The 24,718-nt window shown below is 49.4% G+C and overlaps 2 protein-coding genes across 3 annotated transcripts; both read left to right on the top strand.

Moving 5' to 3' along the window:
- The first annotated feature begins 131 nt into the window (after positions 1 to 131).
- On the top strand, positions 132 to 23,973 carry LOC101790837 (uncharacterized). Its single transcript, XM_072024727.1, is given in 13 exon segments — positions 132 to 233; positions 1,365 to 1,492; positions 1,961 to 2,068; positions 2,394 to 3,273; positions 3,275 to 3,371; positions 14,420 to 14,689; positions 15,789 to 15,915; positions 16,383 to 16,490; positions 16,816 to 17,695; positions 17,697 to 17,793; positions 20,353 to 20,620; positions 21,455 to 21,559; positions 21,727 to 23,973. Coding segments are annotated over 12 exon segments (4,656 nt in total). The 5' UTR covers positions 132 to 233; positions 1,365 to 1,458; the 3' UTR covers positions 23,409 to 23,973.
- Positions 3,397 to 14,159, top strand: LOC139998892 (butyrophilin subfamily 1 member A1-like). Of its 2 annotated transcripts, none has more exons than XM_072024850.1 (10): positions 3,397 to 4,566; positions 10,223 to 10,570; positions 11,162 to 11,443; positions 11,573 to 11,677; positions 11,955 to 11,975; positions 12,630 to 12,650; positions 12,756 to 12,776; positions 12,885 to 12,905; positions 13,064 to 13,096; positions 13,274 to 14,159. In XM_072024850.1, the coding sequence occupies exons 1-10, from the start codon at positions 4,563 to 4,565 to the stop codon at positions 13,900 to 13,902; spliced, it is 1,485 nt and encodes a 494-aa protein (XP_071880951.1). In that variant the 5' UTR covers positions 3,397 to 4,562; the 3' UTR covers positions 13,903 to 14,159. The 2 variants fall into 2 exon arrangements, with proteins under 2 accessions (XP_071880951.1, XP_071880950.1); XM_072024849.1 differs by lacking the exon at positions 3,397 to 4,566 and adding an exon at positions 9,627 to 9,815.
- Positions 23,974 to 24,718: the final 745 nt, after the last annotated feature.

The following is a 24,718-nucleotide window of genomic DNA, read 5'->3' as shown; positions in this document are numbered from 1 at the left end:
CTCCGGGACCGGGATGCTCCAGGACCGGTTTGCTCCGGGACCAGGATGCTCCGTGGGTTGGATGCTCCGGGGGGTGGGGGTCCAAAGGGGGGCAGGATGCTGCGGGATCCGGCCCGGGAAGAGGCGGGGGACGCACAGGAAGGGGTTGGGGTTGCAGGAACCGAGAACAAAGCCGAGTCCGGGGAGCTCCGGTGCTCGGAGCCGGCTCCGGTGCTGCCGCCGCTGCTGTGCAGGTAATCGGCAGGGAGCGGGGCTACCGGGGAGGGGACGGCTCCCCCCGGGATGGGTGCTTCCCCCCACCCCCCTTCCTCCCTGGTCTGAGTACGACCCCTGTGGACCCCCCGGAGGCTGGATATGGGCTCCCCGACACCTCTCGGGGAGGATACGGATTCACCGCTGACTCCCTCCCGGTGTAAGTAGGGACCCCCGGCAGTCCCCCCCTGCACCCCTTGGACTGGCTACGACCCCCAGTCTCCGGGCTGGGTATGAGCCCCCCAAAACCCCAGCATCCCTTGGACTCCGTGTGAGCCCCCCCCCCGTGCATGAGGACAGTAGGGGACGTGTCCTCCCCAGGGCTCTGAGGTCCCCAAGGGGACAGGACAAAGGGACAGAGCTGGGTTGTCCTGACACTTGACTCCCCCCCCATCCCCTCCCCATTTTGTCCCCTTCTTCCCCACTCCCCACAAGCTTGCTGGTGTTGTAGGGCTGGCAGGGCCACTGCTGGGCTCATCCTAGATGTCCAAAAGTCACAATGAAGCTCTAAATTTCAGCTTAGCACCCCAAAATGGGCATCTTTCTTTTTTCCTTTTTTTCCTTTTTTTTTTTTTTTTTTTTCTCATTCCTAGCACTGATGGGCTGCTGTGTCTTACACCAGAATAGACAAATGTCCTGAAACACCAAAAATAAAAAAGTGATGGACACAATGAAACTGGCTCAGGTAGACAATTCGGCAGAGGGATTTGGAGGGTTTGCTCTGGAGATGGGGCAGGAAGCAAAGAGAATGGAAGGAGAGATGATGTGCAGGAAAAAAAAAAAAAAAAAAAAAAAGAAACAAAAAAAAAAAACCACAACATTTCTTCAGCGACAATGAAGAAATTTTTACACCAGAAAATCAGCCCTTTAGGGAAAGGAAACACCTGTTTTTTTGGGTACAAAAACTTTCAGATCCATGAGTCTCCTCTCGGGAGGATCAGCACATCCTCATTTTCTTGCCTGAATGCCCCATGGCTCTCCTTGGTTCCTTGGGAGGGGCTTGAGCTGTTTTGCTTCTTTCTTCCCGTTATTTATTTGGGTATTTTTATTCTTCTTTTTGCATGGTGGGGTGGCATCCTCACATATTGAAGTGCGATCTATTGCTGCTGCAGGAGCCCGTGACCTTTGAGGAGGTGGCCGTGTTATTTCACCAAGGAGCAATGGGTCCTGCTCGACCCTGTGCAGAGGACTCTCTACGTGGATGTCATGCTGGAGAACTATGAGACCATCACCTCACTGGGTAAGGAGTCCTGGCCCTTGGAGTTTTGGAGCCAAGAGCTCCTGGAACTTTGGCTCCTGGCCTTTATGTTGCAGACAGTCTCAGTTTTGGGATGGCATGAACTCTGTGGCATTCAAAAGTAAGGCAGATTTTCTCCCTGATGTTCCTCCTGGGAGTCAGAGTAAGGATGCACATTAAGGCAAACCCCTTTTCTCCTCTCTTCCGTACTATTTTCCAGGGGATGGAAATATCTGTCTTCCCCCGCAACAACTTTTCCCCTTTTTCTGCACTATCTCCATCCCAAAGATTGATTTAGGTCCAGGCAGGTCAAACATTTGATGGTAGAGGACTCACATTCATGCAGGTAACCCAAGAGACCGTATCACCACCATTCCCACTCCACATCCCTCAAGTCAAGAGAAAGTTCAGATTTCTTTCACTTCACAAATAATTCTCAAATCCCTCATGCCATTATCTCCTCTGGGACAGGTTTTCCTGCTGCTGAGCCAGACTTGCTCACTCAGGAGGGAGGAGAGCGCTGGGCCCCAAATCTTCAAGAAATGGAGAAAAAAGAAGTCCTGAGCAGCAGGCAGGAAGGTGAGGATGAGATGTCGTTGGCAAAGACCATGACTACCTACATCAGCACACACTATTATTTCCTATCAACCCCACATCAGGCTTTTAGCCAAAATGTGGTAGATCCCACTATGAGATATAGTTCCACTGATCCTAACTGGAAATCAGAATGAATTTCCTCTCCATTATCTTCCCAATCTTCCATCCCTGGGAAATGATGGAAGCAGAATTTCAGCCAATTGTCCTGTCTAGTTAATTGGTGCTTCAGCTTTTCCTACACTTTCCCCTTAATGTTATTTCTATCTGGCCTAGGAAATAACCTGTCTGGCTTCTGTCTGTGTCACAGAACCTCCTGGGATGGATGGGGAGATGGAGGAGGAGAGTGCTGAAGACCAAGATGCTGAGCAAGCACGGAGGCGTGCAGTTACGTGTGTGGTGCTTGAACACAGCACCCATGGGAGCCAGCAGGGTCTGCTAACATGGAAAACAGGGAGCAGGACTCTTTGTGGAGGAGCTGACGCCAACCTTGGAGAAACCCCCATCCAGGAGGAGCCTGCAGAAAGGCAACCTGAGCATGGGCAGGAGGGTGGCTGGAGCAGGGTCTTGCTTACACCTCCGAGAGACGATGTGGGAGAGAAACCTTTCAAGTGCCCGGAGTGTGGAAGAAGCTTCATGAGGAGCTCAGACCTCATTGTCCACCAGCGGACCCACACTGGGGAAAAACCTTACCAGTGCCCCGAGTGCGGGAGGTGCTTCAACAGGAGCTCCAGCCTCGTGACACACCAGAGGGTGCACACGGGCGATAAAATGTACAAGTGCCCTGAGTGTGCAAAAAGCTTTACATGGAGCTCAACGTTGACCGCACACCAGAGGACCCACACAGGGGAAAAGCCCTACCAGTGCTGTGAGTGCGGGAAGAGCTTCAGCAAAAGGTCAAACCTTATTAAACACCAAAGGCAACACACCGGAGAGAGACCATATCGATGCCCCGACTGTGGGAAGAGCTTCATACAGAGCTCAGACCTGATTGTCCACCAGCGAACGCACACAGGAGAAAAGCCCTACCAGTGCTCAGTGTGTGGGAAATGTTTCAGCGTGCGGTCGAAACTTATTCAACACCAGCGCGTGCACACGGGAGAGAAACCCTACACATGTGCTGAGTGCGGGAAGAGCTTTGGGCAGAGCTCGCACCTTTCCGTGCACCAGAAAACTCACAGAGGAGAAAAATCAGCACTCCAAGTGTGGAAGGTCATCCAATGTGAGATCCTGCCTTGCTAAATATCAGGAATTGCATGCAGGAGATGGATATACAGAATATCTGAGTGTGGGAGATGGTCTTTGCACTTAAACCTAGACAGAAGAACATTTTGTTGCTGTGCTTGTGCCCACAAAAGCCAAGAAATCAGTCAGCAAATGTGAAGTTCCATTAAAAATGAACCAGTCTGTACACAAGAAGGACTGTAAGTACTTCAGAGGGTGGGGCAAGAAGGAAATTCAGTCGCTAAATGCAGTGTGTAGGGTGGATGGGCTCAGAAAGTGTGGTTGGTTTTGTACTACTTACACTGATGCCATGTTTAAATATGCCAGTGTGACCCTAGGAAAACCAGGTCTCCAGAGGCACCTTCCAAACTCTTCATGACGTTCAGGACATTCATCAAAATTGCAATGTTTGGCCACTTGGCGCGTCTCCTCCCATGTCTGACCCCCAGGTAGTTATCTTCTTCGAGGTAAATCCACGTTTCTGGCCTGTAATGCATGGAGGAATTGGCCTCCACTTTGAGGAACTTTACAAAGCTTCCCCAGGACCAGCTGGGTCCTGGAAACAAGGCAGATTTCGGATTGTGGCAGAGGAGATTGGGTTGAACCACATCTTCTGGGGTACTCGTTTCTTTTCTGTCTGGGTTTCCTACAACTCCTGGTACTCATCCTCCCTGTGCTGCCTTCAGTCACCTGTATTCTCTATCCCCGCTCATCATCTAGGAGGCTGAGAAATTACCTGGTGAAGAAATTGAGATGTCTTCATGTTTAGGCACCTTACTTGCTCCCACTTGAGCCCATGTCCAAGCTGAGGCACAAGAAGTTAAATTTTTAGAATCACAAATTCATTTAGGTTGGAAAAGACCCTTCAGATCATAAAGTCCAACTATCCACCCAATGACCTAAGTTGTCCACGTACCATAGACCAGGCTTGGGGTGGAGTTTCCTGAAGGAAGGGGATCCAACACTGGTTCTTAACAGGTTAAGAGCACTATTTTTTTATGGACAGACCAGACAAATCAGCCTACAAGGATAGACTTAATGATCTAGGAGCTCTTTTCCAACCTAATTTGGGGTCTGTGACTGTGTCCTGTTAGAAAGGAGAAGACTGTTTCCATCACTGAAGCCACATCAGAAGCCAAGGTCTTCCTGTCCATGAGTCACTGAAACGACAACTCCACAAGGGAAGATCTCCAGAACATGAGCTTCTTGAGAGGTAGAAACCAGACTTGCTTCAGGACCTGCGAGCAGAAATGCAATGGGTATGTTTACAGGGCTGTTTCTCAGAGAGTGAAGGCTGGGAGGGCTTTTCACAAGTTGCTATTCTTGGGCAAAAAAAAATAATGAAATGGGATCCTCCAAGTTCTCCAAGAACTTGTACTTGTTCTCCACATTATTCTGCAGCAGCCTTGGGGACAATGTGATACTTACACAATGGCAGAGGAAGGAGAGTCCACCACAGTCCTTTCCAAACTGGGGAATTTGCTTCCACTGGGATAGAAAAAAAAATTAAAAATTTACCAGCAGACACTTCAGTCAAGGAGGATCTTTACGGGCATCCCCTGGGGTTAGTGGCAGATCAAGAATACGGGATTTTTTTGGAGGAGTGGGACACATAGGTGACGGTTGAGTTGGACCACAGACAGAGCTAAGAACCTGAAAAGTTGGTCCTATTTGCTACCGTGCATTTTCATAAAGACCTTCCAGAGACCTGGAGGACCCAAGAATTTGCAAACAGGGACAAGGCTACTGCAGATCTCTCGTTATTAGGCTGTCGGGAAGATCATCTGCTTTGTCTCCAAATCCTGAAGTTAAAAAATAAATAAAAAGTTAAAAAATAAATAAGATAAATAAGAAATAGAAAAATAAAGAGGAATAAAAAATATAATAAATACATTTAAAATAAAAATATAAATGGAAACAATGTAGAAATATAAAAGAGTAGAAACATAAAAACTAGACATATAAAAAAGTAGAAACAAAAATAAAAAGCAAAACACAAAAAACAAAACCAAAAAGGGTAAAAAAGTAAAATAAAAAGAAGAAAGATTAAAAAGGAAAATTGAAAAATAAAGTAAAAATATAAGAAGTAAAAGAATAAAAGGGTAAAAATTAAAAGGTAAAAAATAAAGTGAAACAATAAAAGTATGACAAAAATAGAAAAAATAAAATAAAACAAAACAAAAAAAGTATAAGAATTAAAAGTAAAAGAATAATAAAGTAAAAAGATACAATGTAAAATAATAAAAGTATAAGTAAAAAATAAAAAAATAAAATATAAAAAATGAAAATAAAATTAAACATAAAAATATAAATAAGAATAAGAAGTAGAAGAAGAAAAATATAAATATAAAAAAAATATAAATATAAAAAATATAAAAAAGAAAAATGAAAACTAATAATAAAAGAAAAATAAGAATAAAACACGAAAAAAGAGAAATAAAAATTAAAATAATAAGTAAAAAAAAAAATGAAAAATAATAAAAAAGTAAAAAAATAGAATATAAAGAAATGAAAAAGAATTAAAAAGTAAAAACTAAGAATACAAAGGAAGAGCACGATAAACATAAAAAGTAAACAAAGAAAAGTAAAAAATAAAATTAAAAAAAAAAAATGAAAAAGGCCCCTAAAAAAAGGCCGCAATCCGCCCGGGAAGGAAGCGAAGCAGCAGCGAACAAAGGCCGCGGGGCCGGGAGGAGGCGAGGCCGGCAGCGGGGCCGCGAATCCCATCCGGGGCTGGCGGCGCCCCCCCGGGACGGCTCCTCCCGGCCGCCACCCCCCGGGACGGGGCCGAGCCGGGGCCCAGTTCCCTCAGGCGCCCCTTGTTGGAATTTTGTTCCAGACCCTTCACCAGTTTTGTAGCACTTCTCTGGACACAGTGCAGGGCCTTGATGCTGTTCTTGTAGTGAGGGGTCCAAAATTGAACACAGTTCTCCGGGTTCAGCCTCTCCAGGGCAATGTAGAGGGGGACAATCACCTCTCTGGTCCTACTGGCCATGCTATGTCTGATACAGGCCAGGATGTTGTTGACCTTCTTGGCCACTTGGGCACACTCCTGGTTCATGTTCAGGTGGGCGTTGAGCAAAACCCCTAGATCCATTTCATCTTTACCGCTTTCCAGCCAATTTCATAACATCATAGAATCATTGAATATCCTGAGTTGGAAGGGACCCATAAGGATCATCACGTCCAACTCGTGGCACCCCACAGGCCTACCCAAAAGTTTAGACCCTGTGACTAAGTGCACAGTCCAATCGCTTTTTAAATTCAGGCAGGATTGGTGCAGTGACTGATCCCTGAGGAGCCTGTTCCAGTGTGCAACCACCCCCTTCATGAAGAACCTCTTCCTGATGTCCAGCCTAAACTTCCCCTGCTTAACACCATTCCCGTGGGTCCTATCGCTGGTCTTTTCAGAGAACAGGTCACCTGCCTCTCCAAGACCAGGATGGCAGTGTGTTTCCCCAAGCCCTCCGTTTGACTAGCTACATCAGTGACTGCGGCTGGAGAGGCCACAAGAGATGCAGAAACCATGGTTTTCTGCCTGTTTGATACCATGGCCAGGCATTTTGCAAGCAGGTTACAAGTACTGATGGGAAAGACCGCTGCAAAAGAGCAGTAAGAGCGCCCCACCTACTCACCCTGCCTGCACGACCTGCCGCACCATGCCCTTCTGACGCGGTACACCCTCTTTGCCTGTCCTGTTCACTGCGCTCCTCAGGGGCTGCTCTCGAACGGCTGGGGAAGGGGCGCTACTGGCTCTGCCTATGCCTCATCAGCCACCCTTGCGAGGGCAGCTGCGTCCAGTTGGCAGCTCCATGCCGTTCCCTCAGGCCCTGTCACTGGCCCCAGAGAGCAGAGACTGGAGCTTGCCCCTCCACTGCCCTCATTAGGAAGTTGAGGGCTGCCATGAGGCCTCCCCTGTGTCTCCTCTGCTCTGGGCTCAAGAAACCAAGCGTCTTCAGCTGCTCCTCACACGCCTTGCCCTGCAGAGCCTTCGCTGTCCTCGTAGCCCTCCCTTGGAGGTTCTTGCACAGTTTCACGCCCTTCGTCTGCTGTGGTGCTCACAGCTGCACGCAGTGCTCGAGGCGAGGCCACAGCAGTCCAAGCATAGCGGGACGATCCCTTCCCTCGGCCGGCCAGCAGTGCCGTGCCTGAGGCACCCCAGGGCATGCTTGGCCCTTTGGGCTGCCACTGACGAGACCTGGCCCCAAAATGGAGCCCCACTCGTGACTGGCCACCAGCTTAATATCACCCTGTTTAGCAGAACACTCAGAGCCTGACCTGTCAGACAATTGTTGACCCAGCGTACCGTGCATTTGTCTGGGTCTGTGCTGGACATTAGGTCCGGCTGGGTATGATCGGAAACAATGTTTTAATCTTGACTGAAATCCAAAAAATCATCTCAGATGGCTCTTCTTGGCCAACTAGGAGGCTGACCTTGTCATAAAAAGAAATTGAGTTTGGTAAATAGGACTTTCTCCTCACCACTTTCTCCTCACCACGTGTGCTGTGACCGCATTGTCCCTCAGGTGTTTTTCACTCACTCCCAGAGCAATCTCCCTAACTTTACCATCAACTGCTGTGAGAATGACAGCCCTGTAATTCCCAGGGCCTCCTTTGCTGCCCTTCTTGGTAACTGGGGCAACGTTTGGCAGCTTCCAGTCACTGGGACCTCTCCAGATTCCCAAGGATATTTCAAAAACAATTTATTTCATAATGACATCAGCCATTTCTTTTAGTACTCTGGGATGAATCCCAGAGTCAGGCCCTATGGTATCCACCTCTAGGAGCAAATCCCACACTAATTCAGCATTTGCTGAGAGTTTATCATTCCTGCTCTCACGGTCCTCCAGCTCAGGGCACCTGGGGTCCCAGTGCCCATTGTCAGTGTTGAAGACAAAGGCAAAGAAAGCATTAAACATCTCTGTGTTGTCAATGTCCCTGTTTGTGAGGAGACCATCCCCATCAAGTAATGGACCAATGGCTTCTCCGGTCCTATTTTCGCTGTTTAGTTATTTTTTTAAGTCCTTTTTGTTGTCCCCCACAGTATTGTCCAGCTTCAACTCTAATTGAGCTTTGGCCATTTGAATCTTTCCCCCTAATGACAAGGGCAGCGGATCCGGAGGCATGCCTTAGTTCCTTCAAGAACAGGTCATCCATGTCATCATCCTGGATGCATGCAGAAGCTGCCCCTCTGGCCCTTGGAAGCCACTTCCATGCCCAAGCCCCCACCCTGCTGCAACAGGGCTTCTCTTGCCAGAGGGCAAATGGTCTGCCCATTTCTTCCTCCTCTGCGATGGGCAGAGCCAGGAGTGGGGCTGGTTCTTTGCCTGCACCACTCTGGGCAAAAGGTGGCAGTACGGCACTTAGCACTGAGGTGCAGAAAACAAACTTCTCAACTCCTAAAGAGTTATAAAGCAGGTATGTTTATTGCAGTGCTGAGTGCAAGGGGGATCGCTCCTCCTAGCTTGCACACCAATACTTACTGCCAGAGTGTTTATATTGATGGGATATATGCATATTCATTTCATTTCCTGCAAGTCTCTTACATATTCATCAGGTCTCCGTAAATCATTAACATAGGTTTCCACCCCTATCTGCATGCACACTAGAGTCCTCAGGCGGTTGTCCAGTGTACTCTGCTAGTCTTTTGATGTAGGACAGAAGCCTTCCTCACTGCTAAACTTCTGATCTTTCCTTTCTTTTACAGACTTCAGCAGTCAAGCCAGTTCTTGCTGGCTTCATTATCTATGCATGCAGTCTTTGACACCCTTATCCTTGGGGTCACCCTCTCCTTATGGTTCACATACAATTGTGTTAGCTACGAACTACAGAATCAACATCCTTTACCACGTTCCCCATCTCAATCTTTTAGGGTCATCCTGTCCTCGTACTCCCTTGGTCAGTCCTATCCTTGAGGTTGATATACAACATAATCCCTGGGATGGCTGAAACCTGCAATATAGACGTGCTTTCCCTTGTTCCCTGTCTCAGCACACAGCTGTGCCACTTTCCCTGCAGCCTCTGATCCCACTCCGCTCTGGAGCCTCTTGCTCCCAGCCCCCAAATGTCCAAGCTCCTCCCAGAGTTTTACTGTTGTCCGGAACTGCGTAGGAGATCTGGAATTTTGGCATACCCCTGTGTTTCCTGCAGCTCTGCTGGGTGCAGAGAGGGACGTCTCTGTCGGTGGGGCTTCCTTGGAGAACAACCCCTGGGGGCTGCCTGCTGTGTCCCCCTGCCTGTGATAAGCACAGGCTCTGTGCCTTGCCCAAGGTGCTGCTGGCTGTGGCTATTTGTGTCCGGGCCCAAGGTGACTCCTTCCCCATTTGCCTCTGGTGCCTGCAGCCCCTCGGTCCCCTCTCTCTTCTGCTCCAGCTTCTGCCCTTAGCTCCTGCTCCCACTACAGCACAGATGGGGCTCCCCTGTGGCTGCGGCCACCCCAGCTTCATTGGCCATGCCAGGGGCCTCCTGACTTCCCTTGTCACTCTGCTCCTTCTCCGGCTGGGCTCAGGTAGGATCCTGAGGGGCTGCTGGGGGCTCTCCCGCCTGGGCCAGGCAGACTTGATGATGTGGGGCAGGGGGGTGGCCGTGAGGCAGGGTGGACCTGAGCCCACTTCTTTCCCTGTCTGGGTTTCACTTTCCCTTTGGTTCTTTCACACAATATGGGCGCTGCCTCGGCTGCCATTTTTGGCTCTTCTTCTCCTGCCCAAATGCTGCAGAGAGGGCTCCCACTCCCAGCACACCTCCTTCTCCTGCATGCCCTCCCTCTCCCTCTCCTCTTTCGCCGGTGGTTTCCCATGGGACACGGGGGACGCAGCACGCACCAACTCACGCACAGCTCACCCTTTGACAGTCACTGACCCTAAATTTACAATGGCAAAATCTCACCTCCTCTCTGTGCCCTTCTCCATTGTCCAGCCCAGCTCAGAGTGGAGGGACCAGGCCACCCTGTCACTGCCACCGTGGGGAAGGATGTCGTGCTGCCCTGCCACTTGTCCCCTCAACGCGATGCTCGCAGTTTGGAGGTCAGGTGGATCCGGGATGAGTTCTCTGAGACAGTGCACCACTACCGCAATGGAGAGGACCTGTACAGGGAGCAGATGCGGGCATATGCCGGGAGGACAGAGTTGTCCAGAGATGGTCTCTCTGCTGGAAGCCTGGACTTGCGAATCACGGGGCTGAGACCCTCAGATGATGGCCAGTACATCTGCACTGTGGGAGATGCTGATGCTTATGATGAAGCAACAGTGGATCTGGAGGTGTCAGGTTTGTGGCTGGGGTAATACACCGGGAATTCCAGGGGAGAATTTAAGTTTCTTTTTCCTATCTCAGCTATTAAACCGCATGGAATATGGACATGCAAATGGAGGTAGTATTTGGGAAGAGAGATCCATAGGTAGGATATAGTTGTTAGTTTTCACTGGTGTTTGTGTAGACCATCCCCATGATGGTTTACGGGCACTGGGCACAGGCTGCTGAGCAGCCCCTTCATCTGTACCTATGATGCTACCAAACACAGTGCCTGGAGCAGGGAAGAGACGTCTGAGCAGCTGGACGTCTTTTGGGTTTTGCTTTTTGTGCTGGGGGAGATGTGAGACATTGTCTGGAAGTCTCAGGGCTTCTTGAACCAGCACAGCTTGGTGCAGAGAAGCTGCCTGGAGGTGCTGAAGCTCAGCACCTGGGTTTCCTGGGTGATTTGTGGCCACTGGCATTGTGCAATCTTGCTCTCTGGATCCAGCGCCAGCCGGGATCTTTTGGGGTGAGGGTGGGTGTGTGGACCTCCCATTCTTAGAGCCCCTGAAGCCTTCAAATGAATCTCTCCCCAAGTCAAGCCCCAGCCACACACTCTTCCCCCAGCATCAGGCGCTGACCCCCACCTCTCCCTGGGGGGCTACGAGGACGGAGGAGTCCGGGTGCTGTGTCGATCGGCCGGCTGGTACCCGCTGCCGCAGCTGCTGTGGAGGGATGCTCACGGGCAGCACCTGCCCTTGGTCTCCCAGACACATTCCCAGGACGAGGAGGGGCTCTTTGAAATCAAAGGTGCCATCATCGTGACCGGGAGCGTGGAGGGGCCCTTGTCCTGTGTTGTCAGGAGCAGCCGCCTCCAGCAGGAGTGGAAATTTTCCCTGCACATCGCAGGTACAAATGGCACAGCCAGGGTGAGGTGTTCCTGGCCCTTGCACTTGTCCCAACCCAGGAGAAGTCTGGGACTTGCTCTTCCACCCACAGGCATGTAAATACAGCCCTTTTCCTGGTGCCTTTTCTCAGCTCCCTTCTTCCACAACGCCCAGCCCTGGAAGGTGGCTCTGGCTCTGGTCCTGGTGTTTTTGGCTGTGTCCATTGGCCTCGGTGTTTATCTCTTTCGAAAGAAAGGTAAGCTGGCAGTGCAGGGATGGAGAGGGGGGAGGTGTTCTGCAGGGACCCCCCTGGGTGTGGAGCGGGGCTGAGCCCTGGCCCAGGGAGGTGCGTAGGAGGAGGAAGGGAAGGTTCTCCTGGGGATGCCAAAGGCCTTAGGATCGTCTTGGGTGGGAGGCCAGGGAGCATGGCTGCAGCGTGGGGCTGGTGGCAAGGCGCAGCCCCCCTGCACATGTTCCCACCCAGCAACCAAGCTGCTCTGCTCACCACCTGTTCCTCCGCCTTTGCTTTTCAGTGGCACTGAGACGAGAGCTGGGTGAGTCCTTGCAGTCCCTGCCCCCAGCCCCTGGGGAAGTGGTGTCCGTGCGGGAGGGCCTGGTCTGGGTGGGCTCTGGGGGCTTGTGTGCTGGTGGCTCGGGGGTGCTGGAGGAGCAGCTGGGGCCTGGGGTGGGAGTGGGGAGTGCTGGGGCTGGGGCTGCCCTGGGCACAGGACACGGCTGAAAGGAACAGGGATCAAGGTGGGGACAGGGAGTGAGCTGTGGGGCTGCCCCGCTCTGCACTGATGCTTCCAAGACAGGGACGTCCTCCACCCATCCCCATTCACTTCCCCTTGTGTTTTGGTGGCACGGTGCAGAGAGCTGCACAAGTGTCTGTCCTTACTGGTCCACGTGCACAAGCCTTGCTCAAAGGTGGCCCTTGCTCCTTGTTAGTCTGGTCCTTCTGAATCTCTGAGCATGGTGCTCAGTTCCCATTCTACCGATCCCCATTCCATTAGTAATTTGGTTGCGTGGTGCTGAAACCTTCATACTTGTCACTTTTTCCACAAAATTGTGCTTTGCTGACTAATCTTTTCTGTGTTTGAGAGCAAGGCAGTGTATTCTCACTCCAGAGAGAACAGGAAATTGTTTTTTTTCAAGGGGTGACAAGTTGCTCCCTCTGACCATTAATTCATTTTTCTTTTGTTTTCCAGAGAAACAAGCTTCAGAGATGGGTAAGTCTCACTCTTCAAACAGAACAAAAATAAAATAAAAATGAGAACTATGGGATCAGAAGCTATGCCCTCTGATCATGTTTTCCTTTTCTCTTTCTTTTGCAGCGAAAGAACGTGCAATATTTGGTGAGTCTTTCTGCCTAACTAAGGGTAATTGGGGTCTTCCCATGAAAGCAGCCATGGGCTGAGCTGCTCTTACCTCTCATCAGATATTTATTTTGCTTTCCTTTTCAGAGAAACAAGCTGCAGAGCTGGGTGAGTGTCACAGAGCTTGGGCCCCAGGGCAACACCAAGGTGATGTGCAGGGGAGGGTGGGCAGCTGGGACAGAGCAGCCCAGGGCTGGCCCTTCACCCTGCCCACACCCACTGGGCACTGGCCATGGACTGTGACCAGCTCTCCCCTCTCCTTCCAGCATGGAGAAGGTGTCTGCTGCCTCATAATACAGGTAGGTGTGCACTGGGTTGCCCTCTGAAGTGCTTCTCCTGCCCCTGGTGGGGCATGTTCAGGAGCCAAGAGGTGCCCCATCTCCTGCCCCGTGGGGCAGCTCCTGGCCTCGAGCTGGGGAAAGCCTGCCCAGGGCTGAGCTCTGCCCCTGATGGCCTGGCTCCTTCTGTCCCTGCAGTGAAGGTGACCCTGGATCCTGACACTGCTCATCCCCAGCTTGTTCTGTTGGAAGACAATACAAGCATGCGTTTGGAACTTACATGGCAAGCAGTGCCCAACAACCCAGAGAGATTTGACTGTTGTTGCTGCGTGCTGGGCCGTGAGGAGTTCAGAGAGGGGAAGCACTGCTGGAAGGTGGAGTTGAGAGGCGAGTTGGAAAAAGATTCAAATTTGGCTGTGGGGGTGGCCAGGGCATCAGTGAAGAGGAAGGGGGGAATCAACATGAGCCCTGAAGAAGGGATCTGGGCGCTGCAGTACGATGAAGGACAGATCATGACTCTCACATCTCCTCCCACACGCTTGTCTGTGTCCCCTGTTCCAATGAGGATCTGGGTCTGTCTGGACTATTCAGCGCAGCAGGTGTCTTTTATCAACGCTGACGATGGGGAAGAGATCTACAAGTTCACAGGAGCTTCCTTCAATGGGGAGAGCATCCGCCCCTGGTTCTGGCTGTGGACAAGCAGCGTCCAGCTGTGCCTGAGGAACAGCATGCCCCAGAACCTGTCCCCAGCCCTGGGGGGCTCCTGCTCTTCTCCAGACACTCCTGCATCACCTCTCCTTGGTCCTGCAGGAGCAGCACAGGAATGAGGGGCACTGGGGCCAGGGGCTGCCCCGTGTTCCTCCCTTCACACTGAGACCTATGACAGTTGGTGGGGGGCACTCAGAGTTCAGACAGCCATTTGCTTCATGTTTGGGAGCCACATTTGTGGGCTCCAGTTTTCCGTTCCTAACTCCATTTATAAATTTGGCTTTTTTTGAAAGCATGAATTATTAACATGGATTTAAGTGTAAAAGAATTGGTAATACTCCTTGTAGTTAATTACATCAACTTTTGAACATGGAAATGCTGTGTGGGATTATTTTAAATCACTATGAAGGAAGCTGCCTACTCCAAAAAGAACGGGAAACTTGACCTGTCAGGGCAAAACAACCCACTGGGAGCTGGATTTGAGCCAGATCGTGGCTGTTGCTGGGGGCAGCGAGGATGCTCTGGTGGTTGGATGCTTCAGGACCAGGGTGCTCCGGGCTTGGACACTTCAGATCTGGGATGCTCCAGGACCGGGATCCTCCGGGACCTGGATGCTTTGTGGGTTGGATGCTTCAGAACTGGGATGCTCCGGGACCGGGATCCTCCAGGACGGGGATCCTCCGGGACCGGGATACTCCAGGACCGGTTTGCTCCGGGACCAGGATGCTCCGTGGGTTGGATGCTCCGGGGGGGTCCAAAGGGGGGCAGGATGCTGCGGGATCCGGCCCGGGAAGAGGCGGGGGACGCACAGGAAGGGGTTGGGGTTGCAGGAACAGAGAACAAAGCCGAGTCCGGGGAGCTCCGGTGCTCGGAGCCGGCTCCGGTGCTGCCGCCGCTGCTGTGCAGGTAATCGGCAGGGAGCGGGGCTACCGGGGAGGGGACGGCTCCCCCCGGGATGGGTGCTTCCCCCCACCCCCCTTCCTCCCTGGTCTGAGTACGACCCCTGTGGACCCCCCGGAGGCTGGATATGGGCTCCCCGACACCTCTCGGGGAGGATACGGATTCACCGCTGACTCCCTCCCGGTGTAAGTAGGGACCCCCGGCAGTCCCCCCCTGCACCCCTTGGACTGGCTACGACCCCCAGTCTCCGGGCTGGGTATGAGCCCCCCAAAACCCCAGCATCCCTTGGACTCCGTGTGAGCCCCCCCCCCGTGCATGAGGACAGTAGGGGACGTGTCCTCCCCAGGGCTCTGAGGTCCCCAAGGGGACAGGACAAAGGGACAGAGCTGGGTTGTCCTGACACTTGACTCCCCCCCCATCCCCTCCCCATTTTGTCCCCTTCTTCCCCACTCCCCACAAGCTTGCTGGTGTTGTAGGGCTGGCAGGGCCACTGCTGGGCTCATCCTAGATGTCCAAAAGTCACAATGAAGCTCTAAATTTCAGCTTAGCACCCCAAAATGGGCATCTTTCTTTTTTCCTTTTTTTCCTTTTTTTTTTTTTTTTTTTTCTCATTCCTAGCACTGATGGGCTGCTGTGTCTTACACCAGAATAGACAAATGTCCTGAAACACCAAAAATAAAAAAGTGATGGACACAATGAAACTGGCTCAGGTAGACAATTCGGCAGAGGGATTTGGAGGGTTTGCTCTGGAGATGGGGCAGGAAGCAAAGAGAATGGAAGGAGAGATGATGTGCAGAAAACAAAAACAAACATAACAAAACAAAAAACACAACATTTCTCCAGCGACAATGGTCATACACCAGAAAATCAGCCCTTTGGGGAAAGGAAACACCTGTTTTTTGGGTGCAAAAACTTTCAGATGCATGAGTCTCCTCCCGGGAGGACCAGCACACCCTCATTTTCTTGCCTGAATGCACCACGGCTCTCCTTGGTTGCCTGGGAAGGGCTTGAGATATTTTGCTTCTTATTTAGGTATTTTTATTCTTCTTTTTGCATTGTGGGGTGGCATCCTCACATATTGAAGTGCGATCTATTGCTGCTGCAGGAGCCCGTGACCTTCGAGGAGGTGGCCGTGTATTTCACCAAGGAGCGATGGGTCCTGCTCGACCCTGTGCAGAGGACTCTCTACATGGATGTCATGCTGGAGAACTACGAGACCGTCACCTTGCTGGGTAAGGAGTCCTGGCCCTTGGAGTTTTGGAGCCAAGAGCTCCTGGAACTTTGGCTCCTGGCCTTTATGTTGCAGACAGTCTCAGTTTTGGGATGGTATGAGCTTTGTGGCATTCAAGAGTGAGGCAGATTCTCTCCCTGATGTTCCTCCTGGGAGTCGAGCGAGGATGCACATTAAGGCAAACTCCTTTCCTCTTCTCTTCTGTGCTGTTTTCCAGGGGATGGAAATATCTGTCTTCCCCCATGGCAACTTTTCCCCTTTTTCTGCACTATCTCCATCCCAAAGATCGATTTAGGTCCGGGCAGGTCAAACATTTGATGGTAGAAGACTCACATTCATGCAGGTAACCCAAGAGACCGTATCACCACCATTCCCACTCCACATCCCTCAAGTCAAGAGAAAGTTCAGATTTCTTTCACTTCACAAATAATTCTCAAATCCCTCATGCCATTATCTCCTCTGGGACAGGTTTTCCTGCTGCTGAGCCAGACTTGCTCACCCAGGAGGGAGGAGAGCACTGGGCCCCAAACCTTCAAGAAATGGAGAAAAAAGAAGTCCTGAGCAGCAGGCAGGAAGGTGAGGATGCAATGTTGTTGGCAAAGACCATGACTACCTACATCAGCACACACTATTATTTCCTATCAACCCCACACCAGGCTTTTAGCCAAAATGGGGTAGATCCCACTATGAGATATAGTTCCACTGATCCTAACTGGAAATCAGAATGAATTTCCTCTCCATTATCTTCCCAATCTTCCATCCCTGGGAAATGATGGAAGCAGAACTTCAGCCAGTTGTCCTGTCTGGTTAATTGGTGCTTCAGCTTTTCCTACACTTTCCCCTTAATGTTATTTCTATCTGGCCTAGGAAATAACCTGTCTGGCTTCTGTCTGTGTCACAGAACCTCCTGGGATGGATGGGGAGATGGAGGAGGAGAGTGCTGAAGACCAAGATGCTGAGCAAGCACGGAGGCGTGCAGTTACGTGTGTGGTGCTTGAATACAGCACCCATGGGAGCCAGCAGGGTCTGCTAACATGGAAAACAGGGAGCAGGACTCTTTGTGGAGGAGCTGACGCCAACCTTGGAGAAACCCCCATCCAGGAGGAGCCTGCTGAAAGGCAACCTGAGCATGGGCAGGAGGGTGGCTGGAGCAGGGTCTTGCTTACACCTCCGAGAGACGATGTGGGAGAGAAACCTTTCAAGTGCCCGGAGTGTGGAAGAAGCTTCATGAGGAGCTCGGACCTCATCGTCCACCAGCGGACCCACACTGGGGAGAAACCCTACCAGTGCCCCGAGTGCGGGAGGTGCTTCAACAGGAGCTCCAGCCTCGTGACACACCAGAGGGTGCACACGGGCGAGAAAATGTACAAGTGCCCCGAGTGTGCAAAAAGCTTTACACGGAGCTCAACGTTGACCGCACACCAGAGGACCCACACAGGGGAAAAGCCCTACCAGTGCTGTGAGTGCGGGAAGAGCTTCAGCAAAAGGTCAAACCTGATTAAACACCAAAGGCAACACACCGGAGAGAGACCGTATCGATGCCCCGACTGCGGGAAGAGCTTCATACAGAGCTCAGACCTGATTGTCCACCAGCGAACACACACAGGAGAAAAGCCCTACCAGTGCTCAGTGTGTGGGAAATGTTTCAGCGTGCGGTCGAAACTTATTCAACACCAGCGCGTGCACACGGGAGAGAAACCCTACACATGTGCTGAGTGCGGGAAGAGCTTTGGGCAGAGCTCGCACCTTTCCGTGCACCAGAAAACTCACAGAGGAGAAAAATCAGCACTCCAAGTGTGGAAGGTCATCCAGTGTGAGATCCTGCCTTGCTAAATATCGGGAACTGCATGCAGGAGATGGATATACAGAATATCTGAGCGTGGGAGATGGTCTTTGCACTTAAACCTAGACAGAAGAACATTTTGCTGCTATGCTTGTGCCCACAAAAGCCAAGAAATCAGTCAGCAAACATGAAGTTCCATTAAAAATGAACCAGTCTGTACACAAGAAGGACTGTAAGTACTTCAGAGGGTGGGGCAAGAAGGAAATTCAGTCGCTAAATGCAGTGTGTAGGGTGGATGGGCTCAGAAAGTGCGGTGGGTTTTGTACTACTTACATTGATGTCATGTTTAAATATGCCAGTGTGACCCTAGGAAAACCAGGTCTCCAGAGGCACCCTCCAAACTCCTCATGACGTTCACGACGTTCATCAAAATTGCAATGTTTGGCCACTTGGCGCGTCTCCTCGCATGTCTGACCCCCAGGTAGTTACCTTCTTCGAGGAGGAATAAATTCTTCGAGAAGGTAGTTACCTTCTTGCATGGAGGAATTGGCCTCCACTTTGAGGAACTTTACAAAACCTCCCCAGGTCCAGCTGGGTCCTGGAAACAAGGCACATTTCGGATTGTGGCAGAGGAGATTGGGTTGAACCACATCTTCTGGGGTACTCGTTTCTTTTCTGTCTGGGTTTCCTACAACTCCTGGTACTCATCCTCCCTGTGCTGCCTTCAGTCACCTGTATTCTCTATCCCCGCTCATCATCTAGGAGGCTGAGAAATTACCTGGTGAAGAAATTGAGATGTCTTCATGTTTAGGCACCTTACTTGCTCCCACTTGAGCCCATGTCCAAGCTGAGACACAAGAAGTTAAAATTTTAGAATCGCTAATTCATTTAGGTTGGAAAAGACCCTTCAGATCATAAAGTCCAACTATCCACCCAATGACCTAAGTTGTCCACGTACCATAGACTGGGCTTGAGGTGGAGTTTCTTGAAGGAAGGGGATCCAACACTGGTTCTTAACAGGTTAAAGAGCACTATTTTTATATGGACAGACCAGACAAATCTGCCTACAAGGATAGACTTAATGATCTAGGAGCTCTTTTCCAACCTAATTTGGGGTCTGTGACTGTGTCCTGTTAGAAAGGAGAAGACTATTTCCATCACAGAAGCCACATCAGAAGCCAAGGTCTTCCTGTCCATGAGTCACTGAAACGACAACTCCACAAGGGAAGATCTCCAGAACATGAGCTTCTTGAGAGGTAGAAACCAGACCAGCTTCAGGACCTGCGAGCAGAAATGCAATGGGTATGTTTACAGGGCTGTTTCTCAGAGAGTGAAGGCTGGGAGGGCTTTTCACAAGTTGCTATTCTTGGGCAAAAAAAAATAATGAAATGGGATCCTCCAAGTTCTCCAAGAACTTGTACTTGTTCTCCACATTATTCTGCAGCAGCCTTGGGGACAATGTGATACTTACGCAATGGCAGAGGAAGGAGAGTCCACCACAGTCCTTTCCAAACTGGGGAATTTGCTTCCACTGGGATAGAAAAAAAAATTAAAAATTTACCAGCAGACACTTCAGTCAAGGAGGATCTTTACGGGCATCCCCTGGGGTTAGTGGCAGATCAAGAATACGGGATTTTTTTGGAGGAGTGGGACACATAGGTGACGGTTGAGTTGGACCACAGACAGAGCTAAGAACCTGAAAAGTTGGTCCTATTTGCTACCGTGCATTTTCATAAAGACCTTCCAGAGACCTGGAGGACCCAAGAATTTGCAAACAGGGACAAGGCTACTGCAGATCTCTCGTTATTAGGCTGTTGGGAAGATCGTCTGCTTTGTCTCCAAATCCTGAAGTTAAAAAATAAATAAAAAGTTAAAAAATAAATAAGATAAATAAGAAATATAAAAATAAAGAGGAATAAAAAATATAATAAATACATTTAAAATAAAAATATAAATGGAAACAATGTAGAAATATAAAAGAGTAGAAACATAAAAACTAGACATATAAAAAAGTAGAAACAAAAATAAAAAGCAAAACACAAAAAAACAAAACCAAAAAGGGTAAAAAAGTAAAATAAAAAGAAGAAAGATTAAAAAGGAAAATTGAAAAATAAAGTAAAAATATAAGAAGTAAAAGAATAAAAGGGTAAAAATTAAAAGGTAAAAAATAAAGTGAAACAATAAAAGTATGACAAAAATAGAAAAAATAAAATAAAACAAAACAAAAAAAAGTATAAGAATTAAAAGTAAAAGAATAATAAAGTAAAAAGATACAATGTAAAATAATAAAAGTATAAGTAAAAAATAAAAAAATAAAATATAAAAAATGAAAATAAAATTAAACATAAAAATATAAATAAGAATAAGAAGTAGAAGAAGAAAAATATAAATATAAAAAATATAAATATAAAAAATATAAAAAAGAAAAATGAAAACTAATAATAAAAGAAAAAGAAAAGAAAAATAAGAATAAAACACGAAAAAAGAGAAATAAAAAATAAAATAATAAGTAAAAAAAAAATAAAGAACTGAAAAATAATAAAAAAGTAAAAAAATAGAATATAAAGAAATGAAAAAGAATTAAAAAGTAAAAACTAAGAATATAAAGGAAGAGCACGATAAACATAAAAAGTAAACAAAGAAAAGTAAAAAATAAAAAAAATAAAAAATAAAAAGGCCCCTAAAAAAGGCCGCAATCCGCCCGGGAAGGAAGCGAGGCAGCAGCGAACAAAGGCCGCGGGGCCGGGAGGAGGCGAGGCCGGCAGCGGGGCCGCGAATCCCATCCGGGGCTGGCGGCGCCCCCCCGGGACGGCTCCTCCCGGCCGCCACCCCCCGGGACGGGGCCGAGCCGGGGCCGGGGACCGAGGGCACGAAGGGGCCGGGAACCGGGGCCGGGGCCGGAGCAGCGCGGGGCGGGGATCCGGTAATGGGGGGGTCTGGGGGGGAAGCACGGGGATGGGGGAACCGGGGGGGGGGCCGGGGTGCAGGGATCGGGCCACGCGGTGCCAGCGCGGCGCTGCGGGGGGATGCGGTGAGGAGGGGGGGATTTGGCTCTCTTTGGGGCTGTTTGGGAGGTTATTTGTACTTTTGTTCTCGGGCTGCGTTTGGTTTCTGTATTTCTTCTTTCTTTTTAATTTTATTCCTAATTTTATTTTTTCTTGTCTCTTTTTTCTTGCCTATTTTTATTTTTTTTTTCTATTTTTATTTTTTTTTCCATTTTTATTTTTTCCTGTCTAATAGTTTTACTTTTCTATTTTTTTCTTTTTTTTTTTTTTTTTTCGTATTTTACTTTCTCTTTTCTATCTTTATTTTTTCCGTTTTTATTTTAGCTTTTCATCACTAATTTTCTTGTTTTCTATTTTTTCTTTTTTATTTTCTTTTTAACTTTATATCTAATTTTATTTCCAACTTTTTATTTCTTTCTATTTTTATTTACTATTTCTATGTTTCTTTTCTATTTTATTTCTAATTTTGTTCTTTCTTTTCCATTTTTCTATTTTTCTTTTTATTTTTCCACTTTAATTTCTTTTCTAAATTTCTTTTTTCTTTTTCTTTTCTTTTTCATTTTATCTATAATTGTATTCTAATTATATTTTAATTATATTTTTAATTGCACTTTTACTGTATTTTTATTTATTTTCTATTTTTCTTTTCCTCTTTTTAACTTTATTCCTAATTTTATTTCTAACCTTATTTCCAATTGTATTTTTAATTTTATTTCTAATTTTGATACATTTTTGCCACTTTCAACCCACAGAGCAGGGCTTCCCTTTCCGGAAACCAGCTTGCATGGAGCATCCTGGAGAGCTTCCAACCCCCCTAGGGATGCAAGAAGAAAAAAACCCTGGAGACCCCCTTGGAGGTGAGGCACTGCCCCCCCCAGAAACTCCCCCTGGACCCCTGGGTTCACCCCCTGCCACAACTCAGACTTGCTACGGCACAGCTCTTACTCTCGGCTTTCTTTCATCTCTCACCGTGACCTCGTTTCCCTTCCAGATTTAAGACGTTTTTCTCATTTGTGTCCCCCAGCAGGATGCACCCCGAGGAGAGCTAGGGCTGAACCGAGCCCAACACGAGGACACGAGGAAGGAAGGGGAGATCCCAGCATTGGCACTGGCATCACTGCTGGCATCGTGGCCAGCAAACGGGCAGGGAACGGCTCCGAGGGCACGCAGCCAGAGGCAGCTCCCAAGGCTGAGTGGAGGCCGGGAGAAGATGAGGATGTGAAGGCTGCAGCTCATCTCATCCCTCAGGCAGGGGACATGAAAATCCTCAACGGCTCCAAAGCCCAGCGTGGGGCCGCCGCCGGGGAGAAGAAATACGCGTGCGAGGAGTGCGGGAGGAGGTTTGGCCAGAGCTCCAACCTCATCGTGCATCAGCGAATCCACACGGGGGAGAAGCCCTACAAGTGCCACGAGTGTGGGAAGTGCTTCAGGCAGAGCTCCAACCTCATCGTCCACCAGCAGACGCACGCCGGGGAGAAGCTTTACGAGTGCCCCAAGTGCCAGAAGTGCTTCCCGGACAGGTCGCTGCTCATTAGGCACAAGAGGATCCACATGGGAGAAAAGCCCTTTAAATGTCAACAGTGTGGGAAAAGCTTCATCCACCAGTCGAGGCTTCTCGTCCACGAGAAGGTCCACGCAGGAGACCAGCTCTACCAGTGCCCCCAGTGTGGGAGGTGCTTCGGGGACAAGTCCAAGTTGCTGCAGCACCAGCAGCGGCACGTGGGCGAGCGACGCTACAAGTGCTACGAGTGCGGAGTGGAGTTCAACCAGAGCTCAGACCTCAACCTCCACCAGAGGGTCCACGTGGAGGAGAAGCTCTACCAGTGCTCGACGTGTGAGAAGTGCTTCAAGGACAGGTCGACGCTCATCAGGCACGAGACGGTGCACACTGGGGAGAAGCCCTACCAGTGCCACGAGTGCGGGAAGAGGTTCACCAGGAGCTCCGATATCATCGTCCATCAACGGACGCACACAGGGGAGAAGCCCTTTGAGTGCCCCGAGTGTGGCAAGAGCTTCAGCCACAGGTCAAATCTTTTCCGGCACCAGAGGATGCACATGGGGGAGAAGCCCTACAAGTGTGAGGAGTGCGGGAAGAGATTCGGGCAGAGCTCGGAGCTCATCGTCCACCAGCGCACGCACACGGGGGAGAAACCCTACCACTGCTCTGAGTGCGAGAAGTTCTTTCGGGGGAGGTCGACGCTTTTCAGGCATGAGAGGCTACACACGGGGATTAAACCCTACGAGTGCTCCGATTGTGGGAAGAGCTTTGGGCAGAGCGGGGACCTGATCGCCCACCAGCGCTTCCACACCGGCGAGAAGCCCTACCAGTGTGGCGAGTGCGGGAAGAGCTTCAGCAACCGGTCGAGCCTCCTTCGGCACCAGAGGCTGCACGCCGGGGAGAAGCCCTACAAGTGCCACGAGTGTGGGAAGAGCTTTGCACAGAGCTCGGACCTCATCACCCACCGGCGCACGCACACGGGTGAGAAGCCCTACCCGTGCTCGGTGTGTGGGAAGAGCTTCAACAGGAGGTCCAACCTCGTTGTGCACCAACGCGTGCACGGAAGGGACAGGCTCTGCAAATGCCGGCAGTGCGGGAGAAGCTTCCAGCAGAACTCACAGCTCGCCCTGCAGCAGAACTCTCCTCGGTGTCCCGAGTGCACAAAGTGGTTTGAGGAGGGGTCAAACCCCGGTGAACACCAGAGATAGCACTGGGGAGAAAAGCTCTGTAAGCACCCAGAGTTCTGGATTGGGGCAGATAAGAAAAATTAGAGCTTTGCCTAGGTATTATTCAATCTTTCCACCTTTGCAGTCTTGAGGAAAAATAAAAAAAATACCACAAAACACACAAATGGTCTAAAGTAGGCTGATGAGAGTAAATAATATATATATATTTTTTTTTCTAATTATTTCTTACTGAGTTTGCTTCAAGGGCTTGATGTGTGTTGATCCACTCACTTCCATCTCCCCCAGTCAAACCATCTTGTTCTGGGGTTCAGGCTGTCTGTCTATCCCATCACCTGGCTTCAAAGCCCTTAAATCCTGCAGCATTCCCCAGGCTGGGACATCCGCCCTGGGTGCCCATCAGCACCCTGAGATACTGTAGAAATCTGTCTTCCTACACACATCCTTCCCTCCCCACTATATGTATTTAACATCAGTAATAATAATAAAAAAAGCCCTCTGTTCCTAATCTTACGTTTACCTTTTATTTTTCTGTTATCTAAATAGCTGTGTATTAAATCTGGAATTGCTCCTGCGTGGCAGGAAGGGATTGCTGCTGTAAAAAAATGTGAGAGGGGGAAATGATGTTTGCAACCCTGCATTCTCGAGGAAAACTGTCTAAAAACTGTCTGTGGGGAAATCACACTTCCCCTGTGTTTTTTTTTGTTTTTTTTTTTGTTTTTGTTTTTTTTTTTGTTTTTTTTTTTGTTTGTTTGTTTGTTTTTGTTTTTCTTACTTTCTTGGTGTATTCTTGCTCCTGAACTTGGGAGTTGCTCAGAGAGATGGTCAAGAGTCTTTGGGGTGCTCAGAGTCTCTTTGGCCTCATCTTTCCTTCTCACCATGTGCCAGGAACTACCTCCCATTCCCTTCCCTCTCCTCATCACCTCCTTTCCTCCAAAAAACCTAAAGCCACCCATGGTGCCACCACAGCAAAGATCTGTGGGAGCACTATGGCTGTCATCACTGGGATGGTTCCTCCTACCTTCGCCTTTGACGTGGTCATCCCATAATTTTCTGACTTTTAATTAGTAATCTCTGATGTGTTTAGATCCCAGGTGGTCCACTGGGGCAGTGAATTTATCATTAGTAGCCAAATATCTGGAAAAAAAAACATTAATATAAACAGTTGGTTGGCTGGTTGGGTTGCACGGCTGGTTTGGAGTTGTGTTAATAACGCCCTGGCTGCAAACCAGTGGTCATGGTGGTGTGGGTCTTGTCAACCCTAGGCCATAAAGGGGTTTCTGGTAAGCCCAGGCTCTGTGCCATCCCCGTAGGTGTCTCTCCATCAGCTGGTG

The sequence above is a fragment of the Anas platyrhynchos genome, chromosome 17, assembly GCF_047663525.1.
Source record: "Anas platyrhynchos isolate ZD024472 breed Pekin duck chromosome 17, IASCAAS_PekinDuck_T2T, whole genome shotgun sequence".
Taxonomy (NCBI): Eukaryota; Metazoa; Chordata; class Aves; order Anseriformes; family Anatidae; genus Anas; species Anas platyrhynchos.
Note: the sequence above shows the minus strand (reverse complement) of the source record. Positions and strands in the feature narration are given on the sequence as shown.

Bases quoted from the DNA above. Each gene is read 5' to 3' on its own strand.
- LOC139998892 (XM_072024849.1), top strand. From the start codon at position 9,716: ATGGGGCTCCCCTGTGGCTGCGGCCACCCCAGCTTCATTGGCCATGCC. The intron at 9,816-10,222 runs GTAGGATCCTGA...TCCATTGTCCAG, and splicing joins CCTTCTCCGGCTGGGCTCAG to CCCAGCTCAGAGTGGAGGGA. The intron at 11,444-11,572 runs GTACAAATGGCA...GCCTTTTCTCAG, and splicing joins ATTTTCCCTGCACATCGCAG to CTCCCTTCTTCCACAACGCC.